Source organism: Orycteropus afer, unplaced genomic scaffold (assembly GCF_000298275.1).
Source record: "Orycteropus afer afer isolate SDZICR_OR568_19922 unplaced genomic scaffold, OryAfe1.0 scaffold00174, whole genome shotgun sequence".
NCBI classification, from domain to species: Eukaryota; Metazoa; Chordata; class Mammalia; order Tubulidentata; family Orycteropodidae; genus Orycteropus; species Orycteropus afer.
The window spans coordinates 5,858,458-5,870,037 of NW_006921761.1; the positions used below are offsets into that span (position 1 = coordinate 5,858,458).

The following is an 11,580-nucleotide window of genomic DNA, read 5'->3' on the forward strand; positions in this document are numbered from 1 at the left end:
TAGGGGCGCTGTGAGTCAGAATGGACTCCAGGCAGTGGGTGTGGTTTGGGCTTTGCTTCTGTGAAGATTGACAGCCTTGGAGACCCTGTGGGGCAGTTCCACTCTGTCCTGTAGGGGCGCTGTGAATCAGAATGGACTCCACAGCAGTGGGTGTGGTTTGGGCTTTGCTTCTGTGAAGATTGACACCGTGGAGACCCTGGGGGCAGTTCCACTCTGTCCTCTAGGGGCTCTGTGGGTCGGAATTGCCTCACCAGCCCTGTGCTTTGCGGGTAGCTGTATGGCATCATGGCTTTAATGTTCATTTCCCTAACGACCATGATGTTGAGCATCTTCTCAGGCTTTTGTTTTTTTGGTGAAGGGCCTTTAAGATCTCTTTCCTCTTTTTTGTCAGGGAGTCTGTTTCTTATTGCTGAGTCTAAGAATTCTTTACTGATTCTAGGTTCTGGATGGAGCTCCGTTGTGAGACGGACATTTTGCAAACACTCACCGGGAGAGCTCCCCTTGGTCTCTGTCTGGTGAGTCTGGGCAGTTGGTGGGCACCGGGGTTGGGGATAGCCAGCAGCCGCAGACGCCTAGTCTCCTCCCCCACTGTGGTGGTTAAGTCTGTGTGTCACCTTGGCTGGGCCTGGTTGAGTGTCTGGGCAGCTGGATGGAGTATTCCCCATGATGAGGCTGGTAATCAACTCCACGGTGGAATCTACTGGGAGCAGCTGAGTAGCTGCCTTAGGGATGTGGTCTGCTTCCTGTATATAAGGAGAAGCCTTGGGGAACGGTCTCTAGCTTGAGTGCTGCACGTAGCCGTGTCATTGTTCAGCAGACTGACCTTGGGACTTTCAATGGACTTAATGGCCTGCTGTGTGGTTTGGTAACACCGGGACTGTGCCTTTTGACTTGTCACCCTTGGGTTTGGCAGCCTCGGCAGCCAGCAGCTGTCTGAGTGAAGAAAACCCTCTAGTTCCAGTGGGCCAGGAACCGGAGGCAGAGCTGGACCCCAAGGTTGAGGGGCTTTCACCCAGCCCCTAGAGCCTGGCACTTTGAACTTGGATTTAAAGCCTCCAAACTGTAAGAATAAACTCCTGTTTGTTAAGGCCATCTCATTTGTGGTATATTCCTGTCAGAGTGGCACTAGGGGACCAGAACGCCCACCCATCTGGGGTCTGGCCTCTGGGCCTCGTCCACCGTGGAGGACTGGCTGCAGGGCCGGCCCCGGTGCTGGCCCCGAGGCAGGTGAGCGCTGTCCCTGGCCAGGTGCCTGCAGTCTCTCTTCTCTCACTGTCCCTGGATCTCTGGGTACCCAGATGGGGGGCCACTTCCCCAGCCTCTGGTACCTCCCTGGCGTCAGCTCGCCGGCACGCTTATGCAACCAGAGATAAGGGGCGGCCAGGCCATAATCGCCCAGGTGCCTGGCTCCCCCACCTCCCTGGACATGCCTGCTGGCAGCCCGTCCGGTGGCTGGGTGGGGGCAGTGGGGTTGTGGAATGAGGGACATTCAGGCCTCTGACCCGGCCCTAGTCAATGCTGGTCGCTGTCCCCAGGCCGGGGATGAGAGGCGGACAGCACAGCTGCTTGGTAATTGAATGGGAGGGGGAGCCTGGCTGTGCTCCAGCATCTTCCCCCAGGGCTCTGGGCCCCCAGCCCCAGCCAGACTCTCAGGGTGGGTGGAGGTGCTCAGGGTTCGAGCCCCTGTGGGCCATGGATGTCTCTGCCATTGCTCTCAGGCCCGGCCCTGCCAGACCCCCATGGCTGGTGATGTCCCTTACCCTCAGCCAGAGTGTCAGGTGTGTGCCTGGCTGGCTGGAGTCCCAGCAGCCATGACCCAGGAGCCAATGGGGAACAAGGAGCGATTGTGCCGAAGTGGACGAGGGGGACTGGGTTGTCTGCTTCCTTGCATAACCTGCTCCTGTGGTGAGTGGGCCACTGGGCTGGGCTATAAAGTCGGGCCAGGGCAGGGGCTGAGGGTAGACATGAGGATGAGGCCCGCCCTCGCCCTGCTGGGCCCTGTCCTGGGGCTGTTCTGGGTGTCTGAAGCTCGGGCTGAGGTCCTGGTGCAGCCTGACTTTGATGCCAAAAAGGTAACCAGAGCCCCTGCTGTGCTGCCAGCTGGGTGGGGGTGGGGTGAGCTGAGCCTCGGCCAGGAATAGCCTTGAGGACCCTGATCTCTGCTGGGTGCTGGGCGAACACATTGTTTAATCCTCAGACACCCTGGGCCGTGGGTGTGGGGGTCGTTAACGGGGCCAGTGCACAACGGGGAAACTGACACTCTAGCCTGACGTGACCCGTGCAAAGTGAGCGTCAGGAGGCAGGTGATCTGGAGACCCACGGCAGGAGATGTCAGACAATCCTGGTTCCCTTGAGCCCTGGAGCGTGTCCCACCCTTGGGTCCCTTGACAAGGAGAGGGCCAGCCTGTCAGGACGGGGCCCACCTGTCACTGAGCCCTCTCAGTTCTCAGGCCTCTGGTATGTGGTGGCCATGGCGTCAGACTGCAAGGTCTTCCTGGACAAGAAGGACCACATGCTGATGTCCACTCAGGCCATCGAGGCCACTGAGGAAGGCGGCCTTCATGTCCACATGGAGTTCCCTTCGTGAGCGGAGGCTTGGGCAGGGGGGTGGGGGCCCCAGGGCCGAGAGGGAAGGCCGGAGAGTGAGGGTTGGCTGTGGACTCCAGGGCCGCCGGTTGTCACCAAGTGGACGCCGAGTACCTGAAGGTGGGCTCCGCTGGCCACTTCAGAGTCCCAGGTAAGTCTGCCCCACCCCTGCACGGCTGCTTCTCTCCGCCCCAAGGGGATCCTGGCCTCTGCCATCCCCTCGGCCCCCTCCCCATGCTCTCGCCCCTCACCCAGCCTCCCAGGGCCCATGGGGCAGGAGGCTGTGTCTGGGAACCTTGTCCCCCTGGGCCTGGCCCCGGCTCCACAGCCAGCTGCCTTGTCCACAGCCTTGGGCTTCCTGGACGTGCGCATCACAGACACGGACTACGGCTCCTTCGCGGTGGTCTACATCTACAAGGAGCTGGGGGGGGCCCTCAGCACCATGGTGCAGCTGTACAGTGAGTGTCCCCGCCCTCCTCCAGCAGTCCCCCCGCCCCTCCTTGGGCCGGGCCGGCCCTCCCCCTCAGCCCCCCTTCAATCCTATCTCCTGCAGTCAATTCGGACTCAGAGCGCCCCTAGAGGGCAGAATGGGACTGCCCTAGTGGCACTTTCCAAGGCTGTCAATGTTCACGCAAGCGGACTGCCTCATCTTTCCCCCGAGAAAAGATTATAGCCTTAGAAATCCTACGTGGCAGTTAGACTCTGTCCTGTAGGGTAGCTTTGAGTTAGGAATTGACTCCAGGCAACAGTTTTTTTTGTTTAATTTAAGGTCCCCCTTCAGGCCCCACCCCTCTGCACCCTTCTCCTCTCTGCCCCCTCCCTGCGCCCCATCCCCCTGCCTGCCACACCCCTCTCTGTCCCACCTGCGCCAGCGCCTCCCTGGCCGCTTCCCAGCACAGCCCCTGTGGTGCCCTCGCCCCTCTGCCGGGACCATACCTGAGCTGGGCGGGGCTTACCCAGTGTTGGTGGGTGTGGGGGTGTTGGGGCCCACAGGCCCTTTAGACGGGGAGGGCATGGTTGCAGAGGCCCTGAGGGTCAACACTCCCCCACAGCTCGGGCCCCAACCTGGCCTTCAGAGGGTAGGAGAGAAAGTGCCGGGGGCCCCAAGGCCTGGGACCCTGACTTCCAAGCAGGGAGGGCTCAGGGGAGTGGGACAGGGCTCCCCCTGGTGAGGAGAATGACCATGGCGCTGCCGGGAGGAGGCTAAGGGGTGGCTCCCGGAAGCTGTCCGGTGTCCTGGACTCACCTGTGGAGTTAGGAAAGGGTCACGCAGTTCGTGCAGGGCACAGCCCCAGCAGCGTCCCTCCGAGCAGTGGACCTCTGTGGACCCCTCACCCCTGCCACAGGCCCTGGGGCTTCTGCTCACAGTGGCCCTGCTCTGTCCCAGGCCGGACCCAGGACGTGAGCCCCGAGGCCATGAAGGCCTTCCAGGACTTCTACCCCACCGTGGGGCTTCCTGACAACATGGTGGTCACTCTGCCCAAGTCAGGTACCTGCCCAGTTCACCTGTCCATGCCAGGGGGCGTCCTGCCCCACGGCAGTCCCCCAAAGAGCGAGGGTCTGGACTCTGAGGGGGGGAGGATCTCTGGTCCCCCCCCCGTACCTCGGCAGGGGTGCACAGTTGGGGCCAGCTTACATTCTCACGGTCCCCTTTCCTTCCGCAGATATCTGCTCCCCAGGGGGTAAGGAGGCGCCCTGACCCTTCAGCTTGAACCTCGGCTGTCCCAGGTGGGCAGGGCAACTCCCCCTTGACAGGAGGCCCTGCAAGAGTTACTCTCACCACCGCCTCTCTCTCTCCTGACTCCCAAGGCCCCTTGGCCCTCCCCCAAATCCCCTCACCACCAGAGTTCTGGGCCATGCAGTGGTTGGCTCCCTGGTTCCCTCCTGCCCAGGCCCCACCTCCGGGGTGCCCCCCTGTGTGGAAGCAGCGTCTGGCTCCCTCTCACTGCTCCCCACTGTTCTGCCTGGTGACCCCCTTGTGGGTTTGCAGTTTGGGGGGAGTTGTCTGCATGGGCCTTGTGGGGGATGCATGAAGTGTGTGTGTAGTGTGTGGTGTAGACGGGCAGCGGGGACAAGTAGCTTTAGGTACCCAAGAAACGTTTGTAGAGTGATGGGGACCATCACAGCCTTCCCCATCTCCACAGGGTGAGTTGGAGCAGCAGCTTTGTCACCCTGGAGAACAAGGGGTTCCCAAGGACTGTGAGACTCATGCCCCTGCGGCTGCCACACCCTGGCCGGCCCCTTGTTCTCTGCTCCGTCCATCGCCCACCCCGGATCTTCTCCCTGAGCCCCCTCCCCCAATAAACCATCTGCAGCCTGAGGGTTGTGGGCTCTGGGTTCTTTGGAGGTGTCCACACTGGCCCCGGCGTGGGCTTAGCTCCGTCCTGCTGCCGTGACGGGATAGTTCTCTGGGCCTGCTGCGTCAGAACTCCCACAGGGAGGCTCCGGTGGCCGGAAATGGTCCTGTCACAGTTTAAAATTCAAAACTCACTGCCCTGAGTCAGATGCTCTCGAGTCAGGCCCCTCCTTGGGTTTTCAAGTTGGTGTGGAAACAGATTGCCCAACTTTCCGTCTGACTAGTGGCTGGTGGGTTTGAACGGCCAGCCTTCTGGTTAGCAGTCAGGTGCCTTAGGGACTACGCCACGAGAGCTCCGGTTTAGGAGGCAGGAAGTCTGAACCCAGTGCACCGGCTTCCCACAAGGCTGGCCCTCTCGGCTCTGGGGAAGGTCCTAGTCTCTGCCCTGTGTCTTGGTTCCTTGGCGAGCCCACGTGGCTCGGTGTCACACCCGGTCCATCTCTCTTCTGTTCTTGTTTAGTCTCTTTTTTATCTCAAGAGATTGACTCCAGACAGGCCCCACACTAACCCTCATTAGCATAACAAGGGTGGCCCCTTCCCAAATGGGATTGGCCCTGGCCAAGGGGACAGCATGCGGGCGGGCGGGGCATGGAGGGGAGTCTGGCTGGGAGGCTGAGCTCGGCCTGTGTGGGGCCCGGATGGAAGGCAGTGACAAGTGCCCACTGCCTGGTCCTTGTGATCCACAATGCCCACAGGGAGACCAAGGCACCCAGTGAAGACGGGCCCTGGCTGAGGCCCTCGCAGGGGACACCACAGACCTGGTGCAGGGCCGGTGGACGTGGGCATCGTGGGGCTGGGGCATGGCTCATGTGGGGTAATATCGAGTGACTAATGGTTTCTGGTAAAGTGTCCGTTGTCATTAGGTGCCATTGAGTCAGTGCCCCCTCATAGCGACCCTGTGGGTGACAGAACGGGACACTGCTGGGCCCTGGGCCAGGCTCATGCTTTTCACCATTGTAAGCACAATTTAGAGGCGTTAAGTATGTTCACTGTGCTACGCAGCCCTCACCACTGTTTCTAGGACTTTCCATCACCCTAACAGACACTCACGTACCTTCTGCCAATGACCCCAACTGTCCTTCTAGCCCTGGCCACCACCAGTAAACTTTGGGTCTGTGGCTTCGCCTGTTGGGGCGTCTCCTGTGAGTGGGTACAGGGTGTGGCTTCTCTCAGCGCCACGTCTTCGGGGTTCTGCACGTGTGGGGATGTCATTTCTCCTTATAGCTCAGTCATCGGCCGTTGCCTGCACGGCCCGCACCGTGTGGATCCTCCACACAATGGACACGTGGGCTGGACGTTGTGAGCAGTGCTGCTTGGACCCTGGCACCCACACGTCCCTCTGTGTCCTTGCCCTCAGGTCTCCAGGGTTCATACCCAGGAGTGGGGTCACCGGTCAGATGGTGACTCACACGGCTTCACCTCCTAGGACTGGTGGAGTGTAGCACAGTGGTTAGACCTCTGGGGCTGGAAACGCGGCCCGGTGTGGCCAGTGCACGGAGTCCTCAACCCCCCCCCCGCCCTCTCCTCTGGGTGCTCTGTCCTCAGGTCAGGAAACCAGGCACGGAGAGGTTGGTGACACTGGCATGGCTGGGGTTCACACCCAGTCTGCCTGCTGGGCGTGGGCTCTGAGTGGCTCTCAATGACATGCAGTGAAATGACATCATGGTGGCCTTGTCCCTGACACTGAGCCTGCCACGATACCTTTCCAGAGTTCCAAGCCTGGGTGGTTTCAGTGCCCACACTTCAAAGGGCCAATGTGGTGGGGCAGGAAGGCGCGGGAGGCCTGGGGTCATGCCAGGGGCAGTCATCCCTGAAGGGCATCTGTCCTCATCCTGCCTGTCCCCCGGACATTGGTGCCCCCATGTGTCCTGCCCTCCCTCCCCATCCTGGGCGAGGCCTGAGGGGTCCTGATCCATCAGCCTGAATCTGGGGTCTGGCGGGTCTGTGGACCCCCGGCCTCTCTGCTCTGGCTCTACCTTGTCCTGCCTGCTGGGCGTGGGCTCTGAGTGGCTTTCAATGCCAGCTCCAGACACGAGGTGCCCCCACACGTCCAGCCCCCCTCCCAGACCCAGCTGAGCCCTGATGGGCCCTGAGTCATCACAAGGGCTGCCCCACTGCTCATGCCCTAGGGCTGGCACTCAGGACCCAGGGTGACCCTGGCCCCCACAAGGTCCCCAGAGTTAGAGCACTTCACGCCCCCCACCAAGGGAAGCGGGGCTTCTTGGCCAGGTGTTCCCCAGTCACACTGCCCTCAGGGCTCCTGTCCCTGCGTCCCCAGAGACTCTGCGGTGAAGTCCACCGTCAGAGCTGAAGTCTGGAGGGGTCCAAGGGACCAGGCTGACCCAGAAGGTGTCCAGCCCAGTGCTGGTTCAGTGCCTGCAATCACTATCTTGAAGGGGCCCTGGTGGCACAGGGGTTAAACCTCTCAGCAGCTAACTGGAAGGTTGCTGGTTTGAACCCACCAGCCGATCTGAAGGAGAAAGATGCAGCCTGCTTCTGCTGCTTTCCTCGGAAAGCCCGTGGGGACTGTGTGAGTGGTGGTGGTGGGGTCCTTAGGCACGGACAGGGAGAGACTGGGTGGCTCAAGGACATATGCTGGTGACAGAGTCATGGGTTCAAAGCTCTGCCCCTCCATCCATCAGACGTGAGCAGATGGGGCCTCTCTGAGGACGGCTCAGCTGGTCCCCACTGCAGGAGCTTGAGTGGGTAAAATTCAGGGGCTTGGCCCAGGGCAGGGGCATGGGCGCCCTTCCACTGTGGCTCCGTGCTTACTACAGTGGGAAGGGGAGTGGACCGTCCATGGCAGACAGGACGGGGGTGGTTCTTCTTAAGGCCCCACCTTGCACCAACTCATGGAACCCTCACCCCGAGCTTCCCCGGGCTGAGCAGCTCTTGCAGCCTCTGTGTCCCCGCAGCCTCCGTGTCCCCGCAGCCTCCATGTCCCTGCAGCCTCTGTGCTCCCCACAGCCTCCGTGCTCCCCGCAGCCTCCATGCCCCATAGGTGCTGTTCCATTTGCACAATGACCCTCCCTCCTGCTCATCCTTGAAGGTGCAGCTCCAGCTTTGGCATCTGGTACACCCCCAAACTTGGGTGTCCCGGCTCATGTCCTCTGCAAAAGGTGGGGACCCACTCCCTTTGGGCTGCCCCCATGGGTGCAGGGCGTGGTACCACTTCCTAACGTCTGCTCAGCTGTCCGGATGGTGCCTGGACGTTAGGGGTTGCCAGAGTGGACACAGGGCGCTAGGAGCCTGTGGGGGCAGGCTTGGCATGGTGTCCATCCATGTGGCAGATATGCGGTTGTGCCATTGAGCTGGGGCCGCACTCTGGTGGGTGTGGGCATTGGAGCCTCGTCCCACATGGATGGAAGCCAGCCAGCAGGTTGTGAGCACGCAGTGAGGCAGGGACCGATGGGGCGTAAAGCAGGACTCATTTCTCTTAGCCTGTTACCACTGAGTTTGGTCCTGTGGGAGCCTGAATGCCGTCTGTGTGTCCCCTCAATCTACTGCTATAGGTGACACACATGACGGTGGCAGTGCAGCCTCACTAACTCCAGTGTGAGTGTGCACAGATGTGCATATCAATGTGAATGTGCACCAGTGAGCATATCTGGGTGTGTGAGCCTGCTGCGTGAGTGTGCATACCTGTGTGTGTCAGTGTGAGTGTGCACAGATGTGCATATCAGTGTGAATATGCACCAGTGAGCATATCTGAGTGTGTGAGCCTGCTGCATGAGTGTGCATACCTATGTGTGAGTGTCAGTGTGAGTGTGCACAGGTGTGCAGATGTGTGTGTCTATGAACATGCATATCCGTATAAATGTGCAAGTGTGTGAATGTGCATGACTGTGTGATCAAGTATATCTGTGAGTGTGTGTGCTGTGGGTGAGCATGTGTATCTGTGTGACTGAGTGTGTATACTGTGTGTGAATGTGCCTGTGTGGACTGTGACATGCGTATCTGAGTGTGAGTGTGCTATGTGTGAGCATGTGTTTCTGAGTGTGCATGAGTGTGCTGTAAGAGTGATGTGCATGTGCATATGTGCTGTGTGAGCGTGCATATCTCTGTATGAGCATACTGTGTGTGAGTGTGGATATGTGTGCATGTGCAAGTGTGCTGGATGAATCTGTAAGTGTGCACATCTGTATTTGTGTGAGTGTGCTGTGTGTGAGCATGCATATCTGACCCAGTGTGTGTGAGAGTGCATATGTGTGCATGTGAGTGTGCATTCACATCTGGGTCAGCGTGTGTAAGCATCCATGTATGTGCATGTGAGTGTGCTGCGTGTGAGCATGAATATTTCTGTCAATGCGTGTAAGCGTGCATATGTGTAAATGTGAGTGTGCTGTGTGTGAGCGTGCACACGTGTGCATGTGCCTATGTGCTGGGTGAATCTGTGAGCATGCATGCCAGGCAGAGGGGGAAAGGAGGAGGAGGCTGGACAGCTGCTGCAGGTCCCCCAGGTGGCCTCACTGCAGTGTCCACTGCCACCTAGTGTCATTCTGGCTAATGCCCCCCAGGGGGTCAGGGTGTCCCTGCAGAATCGGCTGGTACCCACCCCCAGGTGGGTGTCTGCAGACATGTCTGCCCAGTAACATTCTCGCATCGACTGCACTGGCTGTCTCTCCAATATAAGCCCAGGCTGTGGGCAGGGGGCGGTGCCCACCAGAGCTCAGTCCCAGCTGCTCCAGAAGCGCAGGGGATGGAGGCCAGGCTGCCAGGTGCCATCCTGAGCATCGTCGTCCTGGGGCTCCAGGTGCAAGTGGGGCCGGCCATGCAGCCAGACCTGGACAGTCAGAAGGTAGCACGGCCCTGGGCTGGGAGGATGGTGCTGGGGCCGGGTCTCTGGCCCTTTCCTGTCCCTCTGACCCCCCAGGCAGGTTGGCCGACGAGGGCAGGTGGTTAAGGCTCCTGATGGGGTGCTGAGCTCATCCCTGTCTGGCACCTCCCTGGAGGGTGTGAGCACCTGCCCCAGAAGGACGGGCTCAGCTGCACCAAGGGTTCCTGGGTAGGGTGGGCTTCCTCCTATGCACCCCCGCCCCACTCCCAGCACACTTTTGGGACCAGCAGAGGCTGCCATGGCGTGGGGGCACCTGGGGCGGGGGCGCTTGAGGACTCTCCCACTGACTCACCGCCAGCATGCCTTCCAGTCAGTGCCCACTGCTGGGCGGGGCGCAAGGCAGCCCAGAGAGGATGCAGGTGTCAGGACAGTGACTCTCGTCTCCTGCACAGCCTTCCCACTCCCAAATGTTCCAAACAGAGCTCCTGACAGGATGATGGCCCTCTGAAGATAGGAGGGCCCCCGGGGCCTGGGCAGATGGGGCGGGCTGGCAGCAGTGCATTCCTGCCCCTCTTACCCCTCCAGCCCCTCTCTCCAGGCCCAGCCTCCACCCTTCCCTTTGGTGACCCGACCCCTTTCTGGGAAGGGCTTTCTGGCAGAGTGGCTCTTCCCAGAGACTGGTGCTCTGGGGTCCCGGGCAGGGACAGGCCACACTCTCTGGGCTGGGGGCTCCTGGTGTAGCCGAGAGGCTCCCACACGCTCTTGCTGCTTTACCACCAAGTCTCGTGGCATCTGCCACCTTGCAAAGGCCACCAGCTCCCTGCCAGGTGTCCGTGAGCCACCTGCTGGAGCCAGGCTGGGGTCTCTGGCAGCTGCTCCCGCCCCGCCCTCTAGATGGCAGGCTTCTGGCGGGAAGTCGGCGTGGCCTCTGACCACAACCTGGCACTCAACAGCCCAAAACGGCTGGAAGGCTTGTTCCTGACCTTGAATGGTGCCAACCTGACCGTGAAGGTCGTGTACAACAAGTAAGTCCTGTGGGGGGTGCCGGGGGTAGGGCCCCACCTACACAACAGGGTGCCACCAAGGGGAACCATGTTGGTGGTCAGCTGTCAGGATGTGGCTGGGTGTCCAGGTACGGCCAGCTGCCACCCGCCTGTGTGTTGCCTCCCTGCACCCCCTACTCATCATGGAAGGGACAATGGGTCCCGTCTTGTCAGGGAGACGGACGGCTGATGCCCGAGCTCAGGTTTTCTAAGCTGGAGAGTAGGCCCAGCCCCCACTGCTCACACCCGGAGGAAGCCAGATGTCCAGGCCCCAGTGCTGCAGTAAAACATAAGAGCTGACGTGTTCCTCCAATAAAAATACAAGCAGCCAGTCGTTCTCAGGGAGTGCTGCTCGCTGAGACCCCAGCCACCCGGCCTCTCCTCTGGCTCCTCCAGCTGGAATGGCCTTCCTGTCACTGCACAAGGAGGACAGGCTTTGGGCGGCAGCTTCCTGCCGGCGACAGCACCCCCTGGTGGACAGGTGGGAAATGGACCTGCCTTGTACCTTCCCCTGCCTGGCTCCAGTCTCCCTGGACGTCCAGGGACAGCATCCTTCCCCAAAGACACAGCCCCTCTGGGAGCCCCAGGGACAAGTCAGGTCACCTGTCCTGTCCCCTAACACGCCCTTGCCGTCTTTCAGCTCAGGAAGCTGTGCGACCGAGAAAGTTGTGGGCTCGGAAGTGGCCATTTCAGGGAGATTTGTGTTTCCTGGTGAGAGCGGAGCTGGTGCCAGTCTGGCCCTGCATGGTTCCCTGCAGTGCCGCCCCAGACCCTGCCCTTCTCCAGCACACACCGGTCACCCTTCAAGGCAGCTGCAG

At 60.6% G+C, this 11,580-nt stretch overlaps 1 protein-coding gene across 1 annotated transcript; it reads left to right on the forward strand.

Annotated features, from left to right (window-relative positions):
- Positions 1-1,964: 1,964 nt before the first annotated feature.
- LOC103202229 (lipocalin-15) lies at positions 1,965-6,245 on the forward strand. The gene is made up of 7 exons (XM_007947058.1): positions 1,965-2,072; positions 2,444-2,583; positions 2,667-2,737; positions 2,934-3,044; positions 3,974-4,075; positions 4,251-4,268; positions 6,028-6,245. The coding sequence occupies exons 1-7, from the start codon at positions 1,965-1,967 to the stop codon at positions 6,243-6,245; spliced, it is 768 nt and encodes a 255-aa protein (XP_007945249.1).
- The last annotated feature ends 5,335 nt before the right edge of the window (positions 6,246-11,580 follow it).